The sequence below is a fragment of the Hylobates moloch genome, unplaced genomic scaffold, assembly GCF_009828535.3.
Source record: "Hylobates moloch isolate HMO894 unplaced genomic scaffold, HMol_V3 SCAFFOLD_16, whole genome shotgun sequence".
Classification (NCBI taxonomy): Eukaryota; Metazoa; Chordata; class Mammalia; order Primates; family Hylobatidae; genus Hylobates; species Hylobates moloch.
In genome coordinates this window covers 12,568,915-12,590,130 of record NW_026652291.1, presented here as the reverse complement: position 1 = coordinate 12,590,130, position 21,216 = coordinate 12,568,915, and the positions used below count along the sequence as shown (strand labels likewise).

At 57.0% G+C, this 21,216-nt stretch overlaps 2 protein-coding genes across 7 annotated transcripts in view; one reads left to right on the top strand and one right to left on the bottom strand.

The window, feature by feature from the left end:
- The first annotated feature begins 325 nt into the window (after positions 1-325).
- On the top strand, positions 326-12,842 carry CHGA (chromogranin A). Its single transcript, XM_032135072.2, has 8 exons — positions 326-614; positions 1,402-1,448; positions 3,801-3,894; positions 5,092-5,160; positions 7,218-7,316; positions 8,755-9,210; positions 9,895-10,376; positions 12,361-12,842. The coding sequence occupies exons 1-8, from the start codon at positions 569-571 to the stop codon at positions 12,442-12,444; spliced, it is 1,377 nt and encodes a 458-aa protein (XP_031990963.2). The 5' UTR covers positions 326-568; the 3' UTR covers positions 12,445-12,842.
- A 1,651-nt stretch (positions 12,843-14,493) lies between these two features.
- ITPK1 (inositol-tetrakisphosphate 1-kinase) overlaps positions 14,494-21,216 on the bottom strand; it is a 181,003-nt gene continuing 174,280 nt past the window's right edge. For 4 of the 6 annotated variants that reach the window (XM_032135070.2, XM_058429641.1, XM_058429640.1 and 1 more), the window contains one exon: positions 17,442-19,554. In XM_032135070.2, coding sequence (XP_031990961.1) covers positions 19,211-19,554 — 344 coding nt within the window. In that variant the 3' untranslated portion in view covers positions 17,442-19,210. Of the gene's footprint in view, positions 16,111-17,441; positions 19,555-21,216 lie in introns of those variants that run through there. The other 2 variants (XM_058429642.1, XM_032135071.2) reach the window with 2 other exon arrangements.

The window sequence follows — 21,216 nt, the reverse complement described above, 5'->3', positions numbered from 1 at the left end:
AAAATAGCACGGGGTGCTGGGGCTGCCAGGGACCTCAGTACACATGGAAGAAGGCAAGGTCCAGAGATCGGAGTGACTTGCCCAGGGACACACGGCAAATCGGTGGAATCGTCGAGGGGTGGAGGATCAGCCACAGCCCCCCTGCCTCCCATTCCACCTCTTGGAAACCAGATACCCACTTCGTGGCCAAGATCCACCAGCTCCGAGAGGCGGAGGCCAGAGGTAGCGAGGGGTGAGGTTAGCGGTGGGGCGAGCGGGGACTGGACCCCTGGGGAGTGGGGAAAGGGGGAGGGGGAGGCACCGCTGACGTCATTTCCGGGGTCGGGGTATATAAACGGGGCGCCAGGGCGCTGCTGCTGCCGCCTCTCCTGCCACTGCAGTGCTCGAGCCCCGTGCAGGGGAGCTTGCGGGAGGATCGACCGACAGACGGACGCACGCCGAGGCACTGCGCCCCCAGCCCCGCGCCGGTGCCACCGCAGCCCGACCCCGGCCGCCGGTCCAGCCGCCCCTCGCCCGGTGCCTAGGTGCCCGGCCCCACACCGCCAGCTGCTCAGCGCCCGGGTCCGCCATGCGCTCCGCCGCTGTCCTGGCGCTTCTGCTCTGCGCCGGGCAAGGTGAGCGAGCGCGGGGAGCTCGCGGGAGAGGGTTCCGGGCGCCCCTTCCCACCTTGAGGTCCGGGCACCGCGCGGCGCCCCGCACCCCTCCACACCTCCCTTCGGGCGCGGGGAGTTTTCAGCACCGCGGTCAGCGCCTCCGCCTCCCGCCTGACCCTGCAGTGTGGCCTCCGCCTGGGACCCACAAGACACTTGGGCCTGACTCCCAACCCCGAGGGGCAAGTCCCCCTTGTGCCCACCCCTTGTCTGGGCTTGGCGCCTCGGTTGCATCAGGGCCAGTGCCGGTTGCGCGGTGGCCGGCCAAGGTCACTGCGGGGAGGTGGGAGCATGGCTGCTCGCACCCCTCCACCCCCTTCCCCTTTCATCTCACTCTCCCCGCCTTTCTGCCCTTGACTTCTACTTCTCCATATCATCCCTCACAATCCCCCTCCTCCATCTCTTCCCCCGCGCCTCTGGGGTCTCTCTCTCCCCCTCATCTGTGTCCCACCTCTGTCCCACTGTGCAGCCCTTGGCCTTGTTTTGATGGCGCTCCCCGCTCCAAAGCACACCCGCTCCAGAGCAAGAGTTTCCCAAGGGGGAGGGGGAGGACCTCTCAGTGCAGCCCCTGGGGACCACCCCACTGTGGGCAGCAACCGGGGAAAGGAAACAAAATCAGCCCTAGCTGATTTTGGTGGGGGCAGTTTTGAGGGGTCGCATTGGGTGAACGGGCCCCCGTGAGCCCGGTCAGGAAGGACTGGCATCCACTTGGAGCAGAGGAGTGACCCCAGCACTCTCTTCTTCTTCCCAGTCACTGCGCTCCCTGTGAACAGCCCTATGAATAAAGGGGACACCGAGGTAAGAAGGGGTGCTGGGGATGAGGGGTAGGAGGTTCCAGTGGACACTTCACAGCCAGTTCTTGGGCAGCTGCAGGAGTAAGTTCGGCATAAAGCCAAGAGCCAGCACTGCGGCTGCTGAGCCTGGGGACAGCTTGCAAAAGAAGATATCAAAGATTGCTTGCTTTCCCTGCTGTCCTGCTGTGGGGACTTCCCCAGCTTCCTCTGAGCTGCATGTGCAGTGGAAGAGGCCTGCATCTTACCTGCTGGGCCGAGGTGCCTGGCCTCAGGCTGTCTTGAACACTCTGAATCCAGTAGGCCCCCCAGGGGCTGGTGGGGGGTGGCTTCTCTGTAGTTGTGGTTGTCCACAGACCTTTGCCTGCCTGGCTCTGGCCTCCCCCCTTTGCTCTTTCTTTCCCCCTGAAAGGCTCTGCCAGCAACAACCCACACCCAGCAGACTCTCCAGCCCTGGCTGTCCCAAAGGAACACAAGGAAAACATCTTGATCATGGCTCCTGCACCCACAGTCCCACCAATAGGGGCTAGTCGTGGAGGTCACCCAGGAAAGGGCCTTAGGAGACACTGGTAGGGGTTTCTCTGGCAGCAAGAGACACGCCACGCTGGGTGTGTACTTGGAATTCATTCATGGCTGAGCTGGGGCTGTTTTTTCCAGGCTCTAGTGCTCATCCAAATCTCTGACTTGAGGGTCAGAGAAATTTCTACTCCCCACCTTCCCAGAAACTATTTTCTTCCACTAGACACCACAGTTAAAATCCAAACCATCCAAGAGATTCCAACCTCAGTTTGCTCAATTATATTTCCTATGTTTTAGTTGCAGATAGGACAGAATTTAAACCTCTACCACTCATTCTAGCTGTGTGACCTTGGGAAAATTCCTTAACTTCTCTGAGCTCTGCCTTTTTCTCTTTTTCCTTGAGGGGAGGTGTAAAGAGTAGGAATCATGGATGTGAATTGCCTAGCACATAATAGGTCCTCAGTAAATGGGCACTGTTATTTCTAGAGCTGCCTTCTTGATCTCCCCATCCCTCTCCAGACCCTCTCCCCAATTCCTGCCTCCCAGAAAATGCCCTCGCGAACAGGTAGTTATCTGAGATTCCCAATGCAAGGTCCGGGGTTGCAGGGAGATACAGGGTACAGGCTGCTGGGCTCTCCTTGCTAGATCCCTTATGGGAGACACCCTGGTCACCATATTATATCCAGCAGCCTGTGGTCAGGGGCACCAAAGCAGTTGGTTAAGACCTGAAGGTTCTATATGAGATTGTTGTGACTACACGCATTATAGAGAGCACTTGCCAGTTTGCCATCTTGGATCCTTGGACCGGTTGCCTTGGCATCCCGTAGACACAGCCTCCCACCCCCTCACTCCCTGCCGGTGTTGCCTGATGCCTGTCTGACACCTCCTGCTCTCTACTCAGCTCTAGGCTGTGGAAGCAGGGCTGGAGTTGTGAACCGCTCCCTGGGCATGCTGACACTCCATGCTTGAGAGAGTGTTTTTCCATCTGTACCTCATTACCCTGGGAGAGCAGTTGGGAAGGTATTCTCACTCCCATTTTACAAATGAGGACACTGAGGCTCAGAGAGGTTAAGTCACTTCTCCAAGATCACACAGCCAGGATACCACATTACAGTGGGCACCATCATCAAAGATCATTCATTTATCATATGCCTAATTATCCACAACACCTTTGCGGGCACAGGATAAGACTTTCAGAGGCGTGGCTGTGGGTGACCTGGGATATGCTCCCAGGTGTAGTCAATGTGTGCTCACATGCTGCCCAGGGATTCATCCATCCCATGGTGAACATGGAGTGAGAATATGAAGCTGTGACTCCTTGCATGCGACAACACCATGGGTGTGGGAAGACAGTAACCTACATCCTATTTCCAAACAGGGTAGAGCCAGGGAAGGTCTTTGTCTCCTCTGGGCAGTCCAGAAGGACTTCCTGGAGGAGCTGACCTTTGGGCATCTTCACGATCAGAGCACTTTTGTAAGACATCATTTTAGTGCCCAGAAGCAGTTTTCTCATGTTTAGAGAAATAGCACTTGGGGATGAGAAGGTACCAGGTACCATTCCCTACACCCCATTCTCACCATGATCCACTTTGGAGGGGAACCTCCTGGCCACGTGGTTGGAGTGGCTGACACATGGTAAGCACTGTATAAGGGTTTTCTATTGTCATTGCTATTACTGTCTGGCTAAGAAAGCAGAGCTGTTTCTCTGAGCCAGGGATCCTGGACTCCCAAAGACAAAGGCAAATACTCTCTGTCCTCACTAGAAATTCACCCTAGAGCCTCCAGGGACTGAGCCCCATGCTCAAACCAGCCCCAACCTGCCCCTGCACTGTGTTCCCAGGTGATGAAATGCATCGTTGAGGTCATCTCCGACACACTTTCCAAGCCCAGCCCCATGCCTGTCAGCCAGGAATGTTTTGAGACACTCCGAGGAGGTATGAGCTGGAGGCTAGGGGTGAGGGTTGCTGCCTGCTGGGCTGGGAGGCTAGGACATGGGTGTGTGGCTTTTGGTGGAATTAATGATTTAACTCAACAGTCACTGACTGAGTGCCCGTCACGTCCAGGCACTGCACTGGGGTCCAAGGTGTATAGACAGTTGAAGGGGTTGTAGCCCAGGTCATTATAGACTGTCAGAGGAGATGCATATGAACACAGTTAACTAGAACTCTGGGCAAAATAAAACCAGGGCTGGAACAGCAAGCCCCCAGACTGTGAGCTCCCTATGGACAAAGATTTTGTGTGTTGTATCCCAGTGCCTAGAACAGCCTCTGGCCTCTGCAGACACCCTCTAGATGTGTGATGAATAAAGGAATGTAATGGGTGGACAGGAGAAGGATGAAATCTTTCCAGGAAACCAGTCAAGTTTTTTTTTTGTTTTGCTTTTTGTTTTTGTTGTTTGTTTGTTTGTTTGTTTGTTTTTGAGACGGAGTCTCACTCTGTTGCCCAGGCTGGAGTGCAGTGGCTCGATCCTGGCTCGCTGCAAGCTCTGCCTCCCGGGTTCACGCCATCCTCTTGCCTCAGCCTCCCGAGTAGCTGGGACTACAGGCACCCGCACCATGCCCAGCTAATTTTTTGTATTTTTAGTAGAGACGGGGTTTCACCGCGTTCGCCAGGATGGTCTCGATCTCCTGACCTTGTGATCTGCCTGCCTTGGCCTCCCAAAGTGCTGGGATTACAGGCGTGAGCCACCGTGCCCAGCCTCAGTCAAGTTTTTACTAACTGCTGGATAGAGCCAGCAGCATTTCAGTTGGGCTTTAAAAGAAACATTGGAAACCGATGGGTGGAAAAATGAAGACAGGGTTGTCCAGGTGTGGTAGACAGTGTGAGCGCAGGCATGGAGATGGAAAGCTGTTGTATTTAAAGAGACCCCACTCATCCTCAGGGGTTGCCACCCTTTGGCTGAGGTCTGGGTGCTGGGGCAGTGGCTGACTTCTTTGATGTAGTAGGAAACTGACACACACCTTGGAAAGGAGGTAATTTCAAAAGTGTTATCTGAAGACCCAATCTTCCTGCCACCACCCTGGTTTTGAGTTTCCAGAGTAAATTCCTTGTGCTCAGCTGAAAATATTGATGGTAATCTCTTTCTCGGCTGTTCTCTGGAAACCACCCATGATGACTCTTCTTCACTGCAGATGAACGGATCCTTTCCATTCTGAGACATCAGAATTTACTGAAGGAGCTCCAAGACCTCGCTCTCCAAGGTATTTTCCAGCCACTGCACATGACTCTGGGTAAATTCCAGTAACTGAGAGTCAGAAAATCTGGTGGAAGGTTCAGCAAGTTCCTCTCTGGGACTGTCATTTCCTTTTAATTATAAAGCGGAAAAGCAGCATCTGCCGTGCCACCTGGCTCAATCTGTTATTGATATTGTTAAAGAAATCAAGGCCCAGAGAGGTTGAGTGACTTGTCCAAGGTCACACAGTGAATAGAGACATGCCAGGTGCAGCTTCCCCAAAACCCACGGCCTCTGCAGTTCAGTCATTTTAGGAAATAACTTTGTGAAGTAGTGAGCCACTCGTCACTGATGATATTCAAGCCAAACCTGGACAGGATACTGGGGTGGAAGGTTAAGCTGCTATCATCCCACAGTTAGCCTCTATGCCCAGCCCCCCAGCTCCTTCCAGGCTTGATGCAAAGCATGGCCCTAGCCTTGCAAATCAGGAAACCTGAGTTTGGCCCTGCACCTGCCCCGGCTGACTCCTTGTGAGAAGTGGCCGTTTCCACCAGGGCAGGACCACTGGTGGTGTTGTGTCTCTCCATGAGAACAGGGCATTATAGCATGAATCCCGCATCTGCTTCCCAACGAAGCGAGAGTGTTTTTAAGGGCTGGGCTTGTGTCTGGGGTAGGGTGGGGGTATGAAGGCCGCTCTGGCTCCAGGATGGGCCCCACTCTGAGGCCTTTGGGGCAGACCAGGCCATGTGTGAGAACAGAGAGGGCTTTGGGGAGGAGGCGTGTAAACACAGCCACATCAATAGGATTCCTATGGCCCTTTCCAAGCTAACACACTGTTCTTCCTCCCACTCATGAGCCAGCCTGGGCGGCAAGCACCCAGAACCCACCTCCTACTGTTGCTGGAGGGGCAGGGAGTGCCGGGCACGGCTGGGACTATTATTACCTGGATAGTTATGTCATCATCAGTGACCTTGGACTAGTGTCTTTTTTTTTTAACTAAGCATTAAATATTTTATTACAATATAACTTTAAAATTAAATATTGAATGACTAACTGATTACATTTAAATAATTAAATAGACTGTCAACAGAGACTATTATAGGGGAATGTGTCCTGAAACATCTGTATTCATACACGTGTATATCCCGTATAAGCAGTCAATATACGTATATATGACTGTTTTCCATTAACAGAGTCCCGGATGTATTTCTGTCCATCCATCTATCCGTCCACTCCCTCCTGGGCTCCCATAACATCTTCTGTGTGCCTCTGTCTTAGCATTTACCACACAGCAACCCTGTTTTCTAGACAAGCACCCAACTCTGGGAGAGCCCAAGTTGCCCAAGGAGCTAGGAAATAGCCAGAAGGGGACTGGAACCCACGTTGCCTGAGGCCAGGGCTGGGCATGCTCCCTGGCCCACAGCTGCCCCGGAAAGCCCATTGCGGGAAGAAATGGGCTGGGCTAGCTGAGGGGCCAACATCAGGAATAAGGCACAGGTGTGGGGACAGTCAGAGGAGGCAGCAGCGGCGGGGGAGAGGGGTCTCTGGGTCACGGCAGCAGGCGCCAACCCTGGGCTCAGATGCAGGCACAGGGCTTGGCCTTGTCCCCAGCCTGGACTCACAGCGTCCAAGGGTAGCAGAGCTTGCCTGAATCAAGAGCTGTCACCATTACCACCTGCCGCAGGGTTCCTGGAGCTACCAGCCAGGTCCTGAGGCGTTCCCCACCCCCAACTCCTGCCCAGCCAGGTCCTGAGGGGTTCCCCACCCCCAACAACTCCTGCCCCTGGGATCCTTGCTACATTTGAGGCTTTCTTGCTGTGTGAGGCCACAGCATGCTTGTTCTGGCCTCCCAGGGAGAAGCTGAATCTGGCGAGGCAGTGTGGCTGCCTGAGGGCCCAGCTGAGAGAGGTGAGGGACGCCAATGCTTCGCCGCTCCCCAAGCTCACGCCCCATCAGTGGCTCACTGGGCAGGCCCTGAACATGAGGTGCCCAGCTTACAGATGGGGAAATGGAGGTCTTCACTCTCATAGACAAATATGCCAGGGCTGGACCCAATGGGACTTTTCCCTCCTTTTCTCATACCAGGTGCCAAGGAGAGGGCACATCAGCAGAAGAAACACAGCAGTTTTGAAGATGAACTCTCGGAGGTTCTTGAGAACCAGAGCAGCCAGGCCGAGCTGAAAGGTCTGTCCCAGCCAGTCTGGCCAGAGGTGGGGAAGGGAGGGTGGCAATGGGAACAGTGGCTATGATGGACCCAGGGTTCCAATGAGTCAGGAGCCCCACCCATAATCCCTTATTTCCCTCTCTCTACAAATGGGGAAACTGCTGCCCAGAGAGACTAGGTCCCTTGCCCAAGGTGAGTGGCATGACCAGGGGTTTCAATCTGGTCCTGCCTCACACCAAAGCCCTTGCTCAGTCCCGTCTGCCCAGAAGAGGGGCTGACACTCTAGGGCAGGAGGTCTCTGGCATGGCAGGTGGACAGCTTCAACTCTGGGTCTACCCAGTGGCCACTGTAGCAGAGCCCCCGCCCCCAGTGCCTGTCCTCCTGGGATGCGGTGGGGCCTCAGAATAGCCAGGATGCAGGAGGACCACAGACAGAGTAGGTGTGAAACGTGAAATGAACCCAGATCATCTTTCTTGAAACCAAAGAGCTTCTAGGAGTCGAAGAGGTCATGCCTTAGGTCAGTGTGACACTCTGAGCCATCCTCCCTTCCCGGGGAGAGCCACAAACTGGCCTCGTGGCGCTTCTGCTCTCCATGTAGAAGATTGGCTGGTAAGGCCGGTGTCCAGGAGCTGGATCCTGGTGTCTCCCATCTGGGGCTGAGAGGGAAAGCCCTCAAGTGAAGCCCAGGTGCCCTCACTTTGGTTGAAGCTTTAATGAGGCAGGTAGCCATGTGTCAGTGCAGAGATTCCAAACTTGGCATTTGGAGGCTTGGGTTCCAGGCTTAGCTCTGCTGCCCGCAAACTGCATGAGATGGACAGGTCATCTTACCTTTCTGCAGATCATTTTGGGTTTCTGTGAAATAGGCATGGGAGCACCTTTCACCAGAATCCTGGTGAAGCTCAGATGGTGGAATGTACTCGGGAGCACTTTGTTCAGTGGTCATCATTCTAATAACAGGAGGAATTTTTACTTGTTCAAAGGCTGTCTTTAAGGCAGCCACAATAAAATACCTTTTAATGAAACCCTAAAATATTGCAGAATTGAGCCCTTTCACAGGACACTGAAGACAGAGAAGCCCCACATGGAGGGGAGAATGAAGTTGCAGTCATGGTGCCTCTTACACAGAGAGGTTAAGCAACTTGCCCAAGATCACACAGCTGACATATTAATTTTCAGTTCAGGCTTTATCTCCTGGATTAATTCTTAAAGTCTGGTTTTTGGTTTTTTGTTCTTTGAATAATAACCTGTTTTAAAAGTCAGGATTAAAAGGAAAGAAGCAAATCCAGCTGTGCTCAGATCAAACGTGGACATGGACAGAGGGGTAACCCTAATCGTTGTCTTGGGCTGGGCTCGCTGGAAGCCAAGAAACATAATGAGTAAGATCTGAAATTAGCCTGTGGGGAGGCCCCACATGTGGCCCAGTCCTCAGGGCCTGACTTGGCTGTGCTGTGTCTGCAGAGGCGATGGAAGAGCCATCCTCCAAGGATGCTATGGAGAAAAGAGAGGATTCCAAGGAGGCAGAGAAAAGTGGTGAAGCCACAGACGGAGCCAGGCCCCAGGCCCTCCCGGAGCCCAGGCAGGAGTCCAAGACTGAGGGGAACAATCAGGCCCCCGGGGAGGAAGAGGAGGAGGAGGAGGATGAGGCCACCAACACCCACCCTCCAGCCAGCCTCCCCAGCCAGAAATACCCAGGCCCACAGGCCAAGGGGGACAGTGAGGGCCTCTCTCAGGGTCTGGTGGACAGACAGAAGGGCTTGAGTGCAGAGCCAGGGTGGCAGGCAAAGAGAGAAGAGGAAGAGGAGGAGGAGGAGGAGGCGGAGGCTGGAGAGGAGGCTGTCCCCGAGGAAGAAGGCCCCACTGTAGCGCCGAACCCCCACCCGAGCCTTGGCTACAAGGAGATCCGGAAAGGCAAGAGTACGTATGATGGCGGAGACCTCAACCAACGCGTCTGGGAGAGGGGGACGGGTGGGAGGAGAGCCTTCTCCATAACCTCATTTCCCATAACAACCCTGAAAGGTAGGTATTAGCTCCATTTCCCAGATGGACAAATGAGGCTCAGAGAGGTTAAGTAATTTGCCCAAGGTCACACAGCTAATTTGTAGTAAAAGCTGAGGTTCTACCCCAGATTTATCTGACTCCAAAACCATGCATTTCCCACTATTCCACATAGCCTGCCCCCACCAACCCCAGAAGCTAGGGGTGGGAGGTGGGTGGGCTGGCTTTGGGAACAGAGACCATGGCAGGAGGGCGCAGGCTGATCTGGAAACAGTGTCAACTTCAACTAGGGTTTAGGAGAGGCCCTGGCTCCTGTTGCAGGCCTGTCAGGGTCTTTCCTCACTCTCCAGCTGCTGGGCTTCTGGGGTGAGGATGAGGGGAAAAGGCAGGCTCCAGCTAACCCACCCCTCTGAGCTGAGAGGGTCTTGCAAAACCTGGCATGAAGAAGGTTTTTCCCGCTAAGTGTCATCACTGTGGAGAGGCTGGGCTGGGCGCTGAGAGCCGAGGTCTGTGGCCGAAGCAGAGGCCCCCGGGGAGTGGCAGAGACTGGGAAAACGGTGGTCCCCCACCCATTCTCCTGCTCTTGCCCACCACCTGCTCCAGGTCGGTCGGAGGCTCTGGCTGTGGATGGAGCTGGGAAGCCTGGGGCTGAGGAGGCTCAGGCCCCTGAAGGGAAGGGAGAGCAGCAGCACTCCCGGCAGAAAGAGGAGGAGGAGGAGATGGCGGTGGCCCCACAAGGCCTCTTCCAGGGTGGGAAGAGCGGGGAGCTGGAGCAGGAGGAGGAGCGGCTCTCCAAGGAGTGGGAGGACTCCAAACGCTGGAGCAAGATGGACCAGCTGGCCAAGGAGCTGACGGCTGAGAAGCGGCTGGAGGGGCAGGAGGAGGAGGAGGAGAACCCGGACAGTTCCATGAAGCTCTCCTTCCGGGCCCGGGCCTACGGCTTCAGGGGCCCTGGGCCACAGCTGCGACGAGGCTGGAGGCCATCCTCCCGGGAGGACAGCCTTGAGGCTGGCCTGCCCCTCCAGGTCCGAGGCTACCCCGAGGAGAAGAAAGAGGAGGAGGGCAGCGCAAACCGCAGACCAGAGGTTGGTATGGGGCAGCAGCCAGCTCTGTGCTGGGCCGCGGAGAGTGGGCCCAGTAGGGGCAGCCGCACTCAGACACACTGCCCCTGCCCCACTGAGGGGACACGCCCCCCCCACCACCCGCCGGAGTCTGGGGATGGAGAGATGCTCAGACCGGGGGCTCTCAGGGCAGGAGAACACCCCAGCTCACAGGGGGCACCCAGCAAAGCTGGCTGGGAGACAGGAGCAGCTCAGGTCAGCCTGTGGCAGCGGGGGAGGCGCTGAGTGGGGACGTTGTCCCGAAGGCAGTAGTGAGCCTTGCAGGTCGTGCCCTGGAAAAACCATGCGGTGGGTCTGACCATGTCCCCTCCTGGCCCCCAGGCAGCCCAGGCACAGCCTCCTCCCAGGCTCAGGCCCTGCATCTGGCCCATGAGAGTAACAGGGCAGGGCAGGGGCAGGGCCAGAGGACCTCTTGCCTGTGGGGAGCGGGTGGGAGCCACACAGATGTGAGCCAGAAGACCTGGGCTCTGCCTCCTCCTAGCTGCATGGACTCGGGCGGGTCACTCCCCTCCTCTGAGCCTCATCGGTTCCCCCATTTATGAAGCAGGGGTAAGGAGTCTCCTCTGTCCACGTAATTACCATGATTGGAACACACAAGGGCTTTGAAAACCAGGGCCCCTGGGGAAGATGAATGGGGCGTGGGGACACAGCCCACAAGAGCAGGGTGGGAGTTGGGGTTCCTGGCAGGTAGGTGGCTGGGATACCTGGTTCAAGCCTAGTGTCCAGGTGGGAACCCAGGCTCTGTGGGAAGGCTGACACCTGTCCGCAGCCCTGACCCCAAGGCTCTTCTCTGCCCACCTAGAAGAGGGTGTGGCCCCTTCTTTGGGCCCCCGACCCCCTCTCTGGGCCTGGCAGTCTGAGAGGAAGAAGGCTCCATGTTGGCAGCTGTAGCGGGAGAGGGTATCTGCCCACGTGCCTGGGAGCCCAGGGCGAGGGGCTGAGGACAAAGCTGGAGAGAATGGGGGCCCAGAGGTGCCACCAGCTTCCTTTCTCCACAAGCAGAGGGAGCTCTGGACCGCAGGGCAGAGAAATTGGACCCCTGAAGCATATGGAGAGGATGGGGTGGGGGCCTCCTCAACACAGCCCAAGGGTCTTAGAAACCCCAGCCTCGCAGAACACCTGCCCCAGGGCCCGCTCCAAGACTAAGGGGCTGTAGAGTCTATTTCCACAGCCTGCAATGTCGGGGCCCCTGGGCCAGGATGCCCTCGGCAGCCTCAAATCTGGCAGTGACCCCTGGAAAATGACCCCTCCCAGGTCAAAGGAGGCAGCCTTCCCTGCGCTCCTGCTCCCAGTCTTGAGGGTATGCTCTTGTGAGTGTCCAAGTTCTGAGGCCTGGAAGCTTCTGGAGACTGGGGCACAGAACAGGGCTCAGAGGAGGGGTCCCTGCTTCCCTAAACTTGGGCAGCCAGAGCGCGGGATCCTCTCACAATCAGTACCAGGGATCAAAGCCCAGCCCTAGGCAGGCCGACGTGGGGCAGCTCCCCCAGCATGTGGCCCTGCCTCAGGCCCCACATTCCCCTCAGGTGGGAAGGCTGCAGAAGACAGACCCGGAAGCCCCAGGCTGGCCTCACCCTGGGTCCTGGCACCCATGGGCTAGGCCGAGGGAAGGGGGCTCTTCAGGGCACTGTAAGCTTTGTTTTCCATGTGCCCTGAACAGACGCCCACCTGTCTGGAACCATTTGAGAGGAAGTGGGGCCTGGATAAGAGGCCACCAAGAGCAGTGTGGGGACAGGGCCCCCGGCATCAGCCACCTTCTTGCGCATAATGATCCCGAGAGCAGTACAGTAGGCTCATTATCACTGTCTCCATGATGGATGAGGCCCCTGAGTCTGAGAGAGACAAAGCCACCTGTCCGAGGCCACACAGCTAACCCAGTGCCTTTCTGGCTTACCGTGCCTTCCGTGCCACTGGCCAGGCTGGCCCGAGTGACCCCCAATGTCTCTCCTAGGACCAGGAGCTGGAGAGCCTGTCGGCCATCGAGGCGGAGCTGGAGAAAGTGGCCCACCAGCTGCAGGCGCTGCGGCGGGGCTGAGACACCGTCTGGCAGGGCTGGCCCCAGGGCACCCTATGGTCCTCGCTCTGCTGTCCCCTTGGTAGGTCCTGGCCAGACAGCCCGGATGCTGCTTCCAGTAGAGAGGCAGTCTCCAGCCTGCCCAAGCCCAGGCCACCCTGTCGCCCCCCGTGCGCCTTGTCTCTTACTCCTGACTCCTACCTGCCCTGGAACGCCCTCTGCAGGGCAGCCCCACAACTTTAAACATTGACGATTCCTTCTCTGAACACAGGCAGCTTTCTAGAAGTTTCCTTTCCTCCATCCTATCCACTGGGCACAACTGCAATAACTTCTGACCTTTTGGTGAAAGCTGAGAACTCCTGACTGTAACATATTCTGTATGAGATTTATCTAAAGAAAAATAAATCTGTTCTGGGCTCTTTCCTCTGAATTTTTTCCCCTCTCAACTTAGAGTGGAGTGGGATGCACTGGATTTGGGCGAAGGGACAAAGGGAGATTCAGTCCTCCTGGGGACCTCCTTTCTGGGCCACTTCCTGGCTGCAGGATCTTGAGCAAGTGATTTTGTTATCTCTGAGCCTCAGTTTCCTCATCTGTAAAACGGGAATGCTGAACTGCCTCACAGAGTGTGTGTAGGGATTAAAGCACACTTGCTGAGGGCCTCCAGGTCCTTCCCCTCCCCGTCCCCAGCCACACCTGAGCTGGGCCATGCAGAGGCAGCGCCAGGTGGGGACACGGGCTCTGCTTCCTGAGCCCAGGTCGCCCCTCCCTGATGGTCCCTGCCGTCCAGTCACCTGTGGTGCTGGGTGGAGGCCCTGACAGCCCCAGTCTAGTGCCTGTCGCAGGACACAGGCATCAGACTTGAGCCTCTGAGCTGCAGGGCCCCCTTGGCATAACCACTTATTAGGCCCTGCTATGACTTCTGGCCTAGGAAGAAGGCATAGGAATGTGGGGCGTCTGAAGGTCTCATGTATGTAATGCTTCACTAGAGCACGGGCTGCTCTTAGTCCCAGTTTTGTGAATGAGGAAACTGAGGCAGAGAAGGTGAAATGACTCACCCAAGTCACAGGCGGGGATGATGCTCAGAACACTGAAGCATGGGGACTGTGAGGATTACACAGTCAGGACCCGTGTGTACTGGCTGAATATGAGGGCCCATCATTCAGTCACTCGTCAAACATTTGTGGATGGCTGCTACGGACCTGGTAGGTCTGAGCATGGCTGAGACAAGCCCTGGCTTTAAGAAGCTCACTGCCCAGCGGGGACAGCTGCACCCTTCAACAGCCAAAGCAACTCATGGGGACAAAAGTGCGCTCAGCAGGAGGAGCACACGACCACGCTGGAGGTCGCCCCTTGCAGGCCAGGGGAAGGAGGAAGAGGAGGTTGGGTTCGAGCCAGGTTCTGCTGGACTGGCCGGTTAGCCTTGGCCAGTCACTTCACCTGTTCAGGTGGCAGTTCTGGGGCTAACGTCCTTGGCCTTTGCAGTTCAAACACGAGCAAGCCGGGGAGGGTGATGATCCCAGGCAGCGGTGGAGAGGGTGCAGGGAGGGGACTCGGCCTTCACAGGCTGCCCACATGGTGTCTTCCAGGTAGGAATGGGAAAGACATGGGCATTGTGGGTGGGTGAGGCTCAGAGGCATTGCTGCCACCCTCCAGGGGCCCAGGCAGAGCCAAGTCCAGGGGCCAGTTGGGATTTGGGAACCAAGTCCCTGAGGCTCTGCCTGGTGAGTCTGAGCAGGCAAGGTTCCATGGTGGGAACTCAGACTTGGACCTAAGACTGGAGTTGAACTCCCCAGCCCAGCCATTAACGAGCAGGAGTCTTTGGGCAGGCACTCCTGGCCCTCTCAGGGCCTCAGCTTCCTCATCTATAAAATGGAGATGATACTTACTATCTCCTTACCAGATTACAGTGAGGATCGGGAGCCCACACAGCATGGCCCAGAAAACCACTGCGATGGTGTTGAGTCATTTGAGGGGTCTTGGCAAGTCTGGGTTTCTCTGATGAGGACGGGCTGCTCATGGCGGCTGATGCACGGCCCTTGCTCCCTGCAAAGCACAGAAGGACACCCTCCGAATGGCTGGAGCTATTATTTCCTCACGTTTCCAAAAGTTAGGTTTACACTCCACCCCTACAGTTACAGAAATAAACACAACATTAACTGTACTCCACTAGACCATTAGAAATCAAAACAAGACTAGTTAGCAAATACAGAGATCACAGGGACACCTTGTCCCTGAAACCACCCATCCCAAAGCCACCCGCAGTGTCATAACCTCATGGAGTGAACATGCGACCAGGCGAATGAGCCAATGGACAGAAGCCATGGTGTCTGTATCTCATACGTGGTCATGTATATTATGCATATGTATGTACACAAATTAAGTACGAACCAGCTTGGGATTCTGGTGAAGTTGCTTGTGAACAGCTTGAAGCAAACAGCATTTGTCACAAAGCCCAGGTGTCGGCACGAACAGCAACATCCTGGTGAAATCCCTGTGAGTGGCTTTTCAGAGTGAGCTTCCAAGAGGTGATTCCACACAGCCCTGGAGGAAGGGGGTCGGCCAGGCTGTGGGAGGGGACAGTCCCTCCACACCGCCAGGTCACAGATGACTCTTGAAGGGAAAATGCAATCATTTCTGAAAAGGGCGGGGGGGTCTGGGTGCTCCTGCCAGTGAGAATCAGAAGGAAGAAGACCCCAACCAGCAGGGGGCCATGGGGTCATGCTCACCAGCTCTCCCCTCAGCAGTGTGGGAGGCTCACTCACTCCAAACCACGCTGACAATGGCTATGCAGAGAGAAGGGACACAGCACAGACCCTTTCTCACAAAGGGAAGACCCATGGGAGAAGCCTTGCCTGTATCACCTGAGTCAGGCTTATGCCTGGGCGGGACAGATGATTGTGGCATTGGGGTGTGGCCAGGCTGGCCTGAGGCAGCAGAGGCTGGGCCTTTGTCAAGGACGGCTGCACCTCTCTGCCTCCCAGTCACCAGGCTGGAGGGGTCGTGCTCCTTTAGGGCAGCCAGCACCCAGCTCAAGGTCTCTGAATCCAATGGCCCATGAGCCACAGCTTGGGAGGGAGAAGGAGCTGCCGGGGATCCCACCGGGTGAATGATCAGAGTTGTTTTTTTTTTTTTTTTTTTTTTTTGGAGAAGTGTTGCTCTGTTGCCAGGCTGGAGTGCAGTGGCACGATCTCGGCTCACTGCAACCTATGCCTCCCGAGTTCAAGCAATTCTCCTGCCTCAGCCTCCCAAGTAGCTGGGACTACAGGCGCCCACCACCATGTCCAGCTAATTTTTGTATTTTTAGTAGAGATGGGGTTTCACCATGTTGGCCAGGATGGTGTCGATCTCTTGACCTTGTGATCCACCTGCCTCGCCCTCCCTAAGTGCTGGGATGACAGGCGTGAGCCACCATGCCCTGCCAGAGTTTCTAGGGAATAGAAGGGGGCAGATACAGATCCCAGGGACATCAGTGAAGCCATTCGGTGGTTGCGGCTAGCGGCCAATGTGAGTGCCCAAGAGCCAAGAACTGGTCTTCCAGGCTAGAAGGACAAACGACAGTCTGGCTCCCTTGGTCTTGGGGTGGCTGTCTGGCAGGCAACAGCTGCTTTGCTCAGTTGGCTCAAACATGTGACAGTTTCCTACTTGGGTCGGTCTTCCAGCCTTCTATAAAGCACACTTGGCAGTCCCCTGGGTACAGAGAGGAATGTTTTTCCCAGGATGCTTTCTCCTTTATTGACAAGCATGAGACATAGGCAGGCCCAGGCACAGGAAGCCCCATGGAACCTGCCAGGTTGCAGCTGGGTCCAATCCCGCCGGCCATGCTGGGTGACTGCAGGCCCAGCCCACCCACCACGTGTGGACCCAGACACCTCCATGACACCAAGAGCAAAGCACCAGTTCCAGGGTGGCCTCCCCTTGGCTCTTGGGGTGGGGACACCCAGCAGCTGGCACTCCGTTGGGGGGTTATGTTTGCAGAATCACATCACCATATAATCAAAGCACTGTCAGGCAGAACTTGACCCAAGGCCTCAGCCCCAGGGTGCTCAATGCAGACTGTGCAGGTGACCCTCTGAAACTACCCAAGGACTCAGCCAAAGTGTGGTCCGGCCCCTTGCTCCTGGAGCCCTTCAGCACATCCGTGGACCACCATCAAGACAGGCGCTGCAGGGCTGCAGAGCCAACGTGCTGATCAACTCAGAAGCAGAAACTTAGGAACCAGAGCCCCAAGCCACCCCGATGCTGGCGGGGCCAACTGCAGGCGCCGTGCCTGCACAGCACCCCACAACCACCTTTGCTAAGCGGGTCCCTTCCTTGGACCCAGACACTCTCAGTGACTCTGCTCAGGAGGCAGCGCCGCCATGCTCTGGAGAAGAGGAGGCCGCCAGGGCCCAGGTGGTTTTAGTGGGTCTTTCCCTGAGGCAGAAACTCCAAGGCCAGGGACAACGCGACCGAAGGGGAGACCACTCTATGGACACTGTCCTGGGACCAAAGACGGTCAGCGTGCACCTAGTGAACGTTTAGCGAACTGGGCTCCATCTCCGCCGCTCCCAGGTGCGGTCCCGCGTTGCTGTCCAGGCCTCTCCTTGCCGACACTCCCTTGGCTTCACTGGACGGAGTCCACCGGCCCCCCAGCCCCGGGTGCGGCTGGCCCCTCCCTACCTCCTATGTAGCTCCCAGGCATTTAGGAAGCAAGTCTCCATCCTCCATTTCCACTCTTGGAAAATGCAGCTGCCCTGCACACCCACAGCCCCGCCCCCGCCCCGCCAGGGAGGCCTACGGACGCCGCCATGACAGCACACAGCAGTTACTCGGTATCTGGGCCCTGGATGCGCATGACCCCGGAGGCCACAAACGGTACAGGAACACAGCCGGGAGTCACGCTGCTCACCCCCACCCGTACCTGAGGCAGACTGGGATTGAAATTTTATTTTTAAAAGGTAAAGCTGTTTTATTAAACGTCTTTTAAGGACTGGGAGTATGACAACAAACTTGAGCAACATGTGTAAACATGTGTGAAATGCGGTTTGATTTCAGTAGTTTATTTTGGAGACAAAGCAGTGCAAGAGGCCGGCCACGCTTTCCTGCTTCCCCGGGGCTCAGGGTCAGAACTAGGAAAGGTGACGTACAGACATTAATTGGGGTTCAACACTCAAGTCGTGTAAACGTGGTTAGTTGTTGGGTCCTCGGTTTCCAAAAAAGCTGGGCAGTTCTGATGGCTTCTGCCCCTCGCCCAAGCCCTGTGCCTCCCTCCTCAAAGGGGGCACCCCGCAGCCCAGCTGAGCCAGGTCGAAGGACCTCCATGCACCGGCTCGGGGGCTTCTCTCGGGACACTCAGCACTTTCTCTAGTGTCCTCCGTCTCACTGGGCAGAGGACAGCCCGGAAGCCTTTTTCACTTTTTCAAAGTAAACTGGTATCTTAAGACACAAAAACATACCTGGGGGGCTGATGCCTCTCACCCAGCGCTCCACATCTTCCAGGGACTGCGGAGGCTTCTCCCTAACTCTTTTCTCTGTAGAGGGGGCTGCCTGGTCAGGGGTCAGACCGGCGAGCCAGTGCTTCGCTGCCAAGGTGATGGGGTGAGTCTGAGGTGTGCAGAAGCAATGGGGGGGGCGGGTGGCTCCCTGGCACCTGCTGGCTCAGTGCTTGGGGCTTGCGATGAGAGGTGGACCGGGCCTGCTGGGTGAGGAGGGACCCAGCAGGTGTGAAAAGGAGCGAACCCACTGGGAAGAGGGCCCCAATCTCCACGGTGTCATGCCGAGGCTCCTCCGTGTGTCCTCACCTAGGTGACTTTATGGAAAGGCAGGCTGCATCCCGGGGGTTAGGGCACAAAGCCAGCCCTGTGGTGCTCTCTGGTCTCAAATGTCCACTAGAGACGAGGGGGTGGAGGCCCAAAGACCTGGAATGATTTGCCCAAATCACAGCACAAATCTTCAGCACAGGCACCATCAGCTTGGGGCTCTAGCCAGGCAGCCTCCTTCCCGGGCTCCAGGGAGCGGCAGTGCTGGCTTGGGGGAAGGAGACCGCTGTGCAGGTCTAAGTGGGACGTGTGTTGGGGGACCTGGAGGACGCCCAGCTTCCTTTCCTTCCCTTTAGTGAGGGAGCACAGCCCAGACCCCAGCGCGGAACTCCCCTGAGGGGTCTGTGGCCTCCTCTGGCTGTGGGGAGGGAGGGGTTAGCTGCACATCAGGCAGGGTTGGGGCTTACAAAGCCTTGGTGGAGACCAGTAGGAGGAAAAACAAGGAAGGGGTAGGTCAGGGAGTGGGGAGTCAGGGAGAAGGGAAGCCACTCTCACACGCACTGATCAGCCTCCCACAGCCCTGATCAGCCTCCCACAGCCCTGATCAGCCTCCCACGGCCCTGATCAGCCACCCACAGCCCGACATGGGCAGGCTTCCCCCCAGGGTCCCCAGGGGCCTGGTCCACAGCGGCCACGGAGACCAACAGATGGGGATGTGCACAGACACTGGCATGGCAGCCACACGCACACCCCCCACCTCCCATCCAGACCTAGTGTTGCAAACACAAGCGTGTGTAAACTCAGTGAGGAGGTCTGCACTGTAGAGAGCAGGCGGACGGCTCCGCTCCCCAATGCTGGACCACCTGGTACTCTCTTCCATCCCCCCCACCCCTCATTTAGATCATGACATCAGAAAATCAGGTTAAAAATTAAAAAGCAGAAGAATCAGATCACTGGGGATTCTTAGTAGTAGCATCGCCGTTGGGAGCTGCTGGCCCAGCGGGTGTGCTCTGCGCCCCGCGCCGCCCCTCTGGGTCCTGGCTCCGTGGCTACTGGGAGGAGGCCTTGGTGGCCAGGGAGGCCACGCAGTGCTGCTGGAAGCTGGGTGACACGCCGGCGTTGCAGCCAAGTCTCTGGTGCGGCAGCTTGGCGGTGCCGCCAGTGTCGGCCTCGGCCTTCCAGGGCGCGTCCTGGCCCATCATGCTGCCGCAGCAGCCAGGGCTGGCGCTGCATGTCCGCTCACCCACCAGGCCGCCCGCCGGCTCGGCCAGAAGCTTGCTGTGCCTCAGCGGGGCCACGTCCCCTGTGGCTGCTGTGGCTGTGCTCTGGCCCTGCAGGACAGTGGCGATGTGGTTCAGGAGGTCTGTGAAGAACTCGCTCACGCCCTCGTAGCCTGGGGGTGGGAGAGAGAGAGCACAAGGGGCATGAGCCAGGGGCATGCATCATGCAGAGAGGAGGAGGAGGAGGAGGCGGCAGAACCCATGGGCTCCCAGGATGAGGCAGGGTGTGCTATCAGCGTCCCATCTACAGAGAAAACGTGCGGCTCAGCAGATAAGGGGGGGCTGAGGGGAGTCACCGAGCTTGGACGCCCAACCAGGTGCAAGCTCCTCAACCTTCAGCTGGTGCCAGGGTATGAGAAGCTGAAGAAGCTGAGCTGAGGAGGAAACTTGCTTGTGCCTGTTCATCTCGGGCACAGCTCCACTGTCTCACCCACCCACCCCCTTGCATGGTAAAAGCCAGTACGTGTGCTGGGGATGTTGGCGTGGCTAGAGGTAGCAGCACCAAAGCCAGCTCCACACACTTGGAGTAATAAACACCCCTCCTGTGAGGCCCAGCTGAGTCTGGCCTCAGGCTGAGTCCTGGAGACCGTGTCCACCCTGAGCCTCAGCTTCCCTGTCTGCAAACTGAGAAGAGAACGCCTGCCGCCCAGGTGGAGGCTGCTGTGGCACCACTGAGAGAGGCTGGGATGTGAGTGGTGTCTGCTTCACAAAGCAGCTGCCGCCCCAACTGAGTCTGCTTCCTTCTCACCACAAAATACCTGCAGAGAGGCCCCGTGTCCCATTCTCTGAGGATCGCAGCCAAGGGACAGAAACGCTGGGCATCACTAGCAAGACCCAGGCCTGAGACAAGCTCCACGGTGCAGCATCACATGCTCCCCTTAACAGAGGGGAAGAGATCAGAAACCGCGGTACCTGCCCGGGGCAAGTGCTTCCTAACACAGTTGCGAACATTGGCAGAGCCCTTGGGAGCCACCAAGCAGGTTTCGGATCTCAGGGGAGGATTCTGCTGGCTCCCAGCAAACTGCTCCAAAAGACACTCACACAGGGCGAGCGCCCCGCCTGCCTGAGCCAACTTGGAGGGGCGGGAGTTTTCAAAAACCCTGGGCTGTCCTCTGGGACAACATTTACAACCATCAGCCCCACCAGGGTGAGAATGAAGGTTCAGATGGGGGCACCCTGTGCCACCTCTTACAGTGCCCAGGGGCCTGGAAGATGAGACTGCTAAATCTGCCCATGCCCTTATTTATTCGGCAAACAACTGCTGTGGTTTGAGGAAGCCCAAGTCTGAGAGGGGATGCAGGGGTGCCCGCGGTGGACATAAAGATGGCTATTCTGGCTGGCAAGCAGTGCCTCCCGAGCTGGCACTGTGCGAGCGTCCCGCAACATCCTCTTGCCTAATCTTCATAATGCTGTCCCCATTTTACAGATGAGGAGGCGTGACCGTTAACCACCACGGGGAGGGCAGTGATGACATCCATGGCGTTCACAGCACTCGGGAAGTAGCAGCCACTGGGCTGTGGGTGCCACAGTCCTCCGCTCACTGCATCCCTGCAGCCCGTTTTACAGATGAGGACACTGAGGTTCAGGGCGGCTCCTAAGAGGGAGAATGGGATCTGAAGGACGCCCTTGGCCCTGTGTGTGCCTTGAATACCACATGGTGCCAGGTCCCCCGCCATAGGACCCGGGGTGTCCGTCGGCCCTGGGCTAGGGCTGGAGGGCAGGGTAGGTGTCCCGGGCACGGGCATGGCTGTTGGGTGCCTAGGGAGAGATGCAAT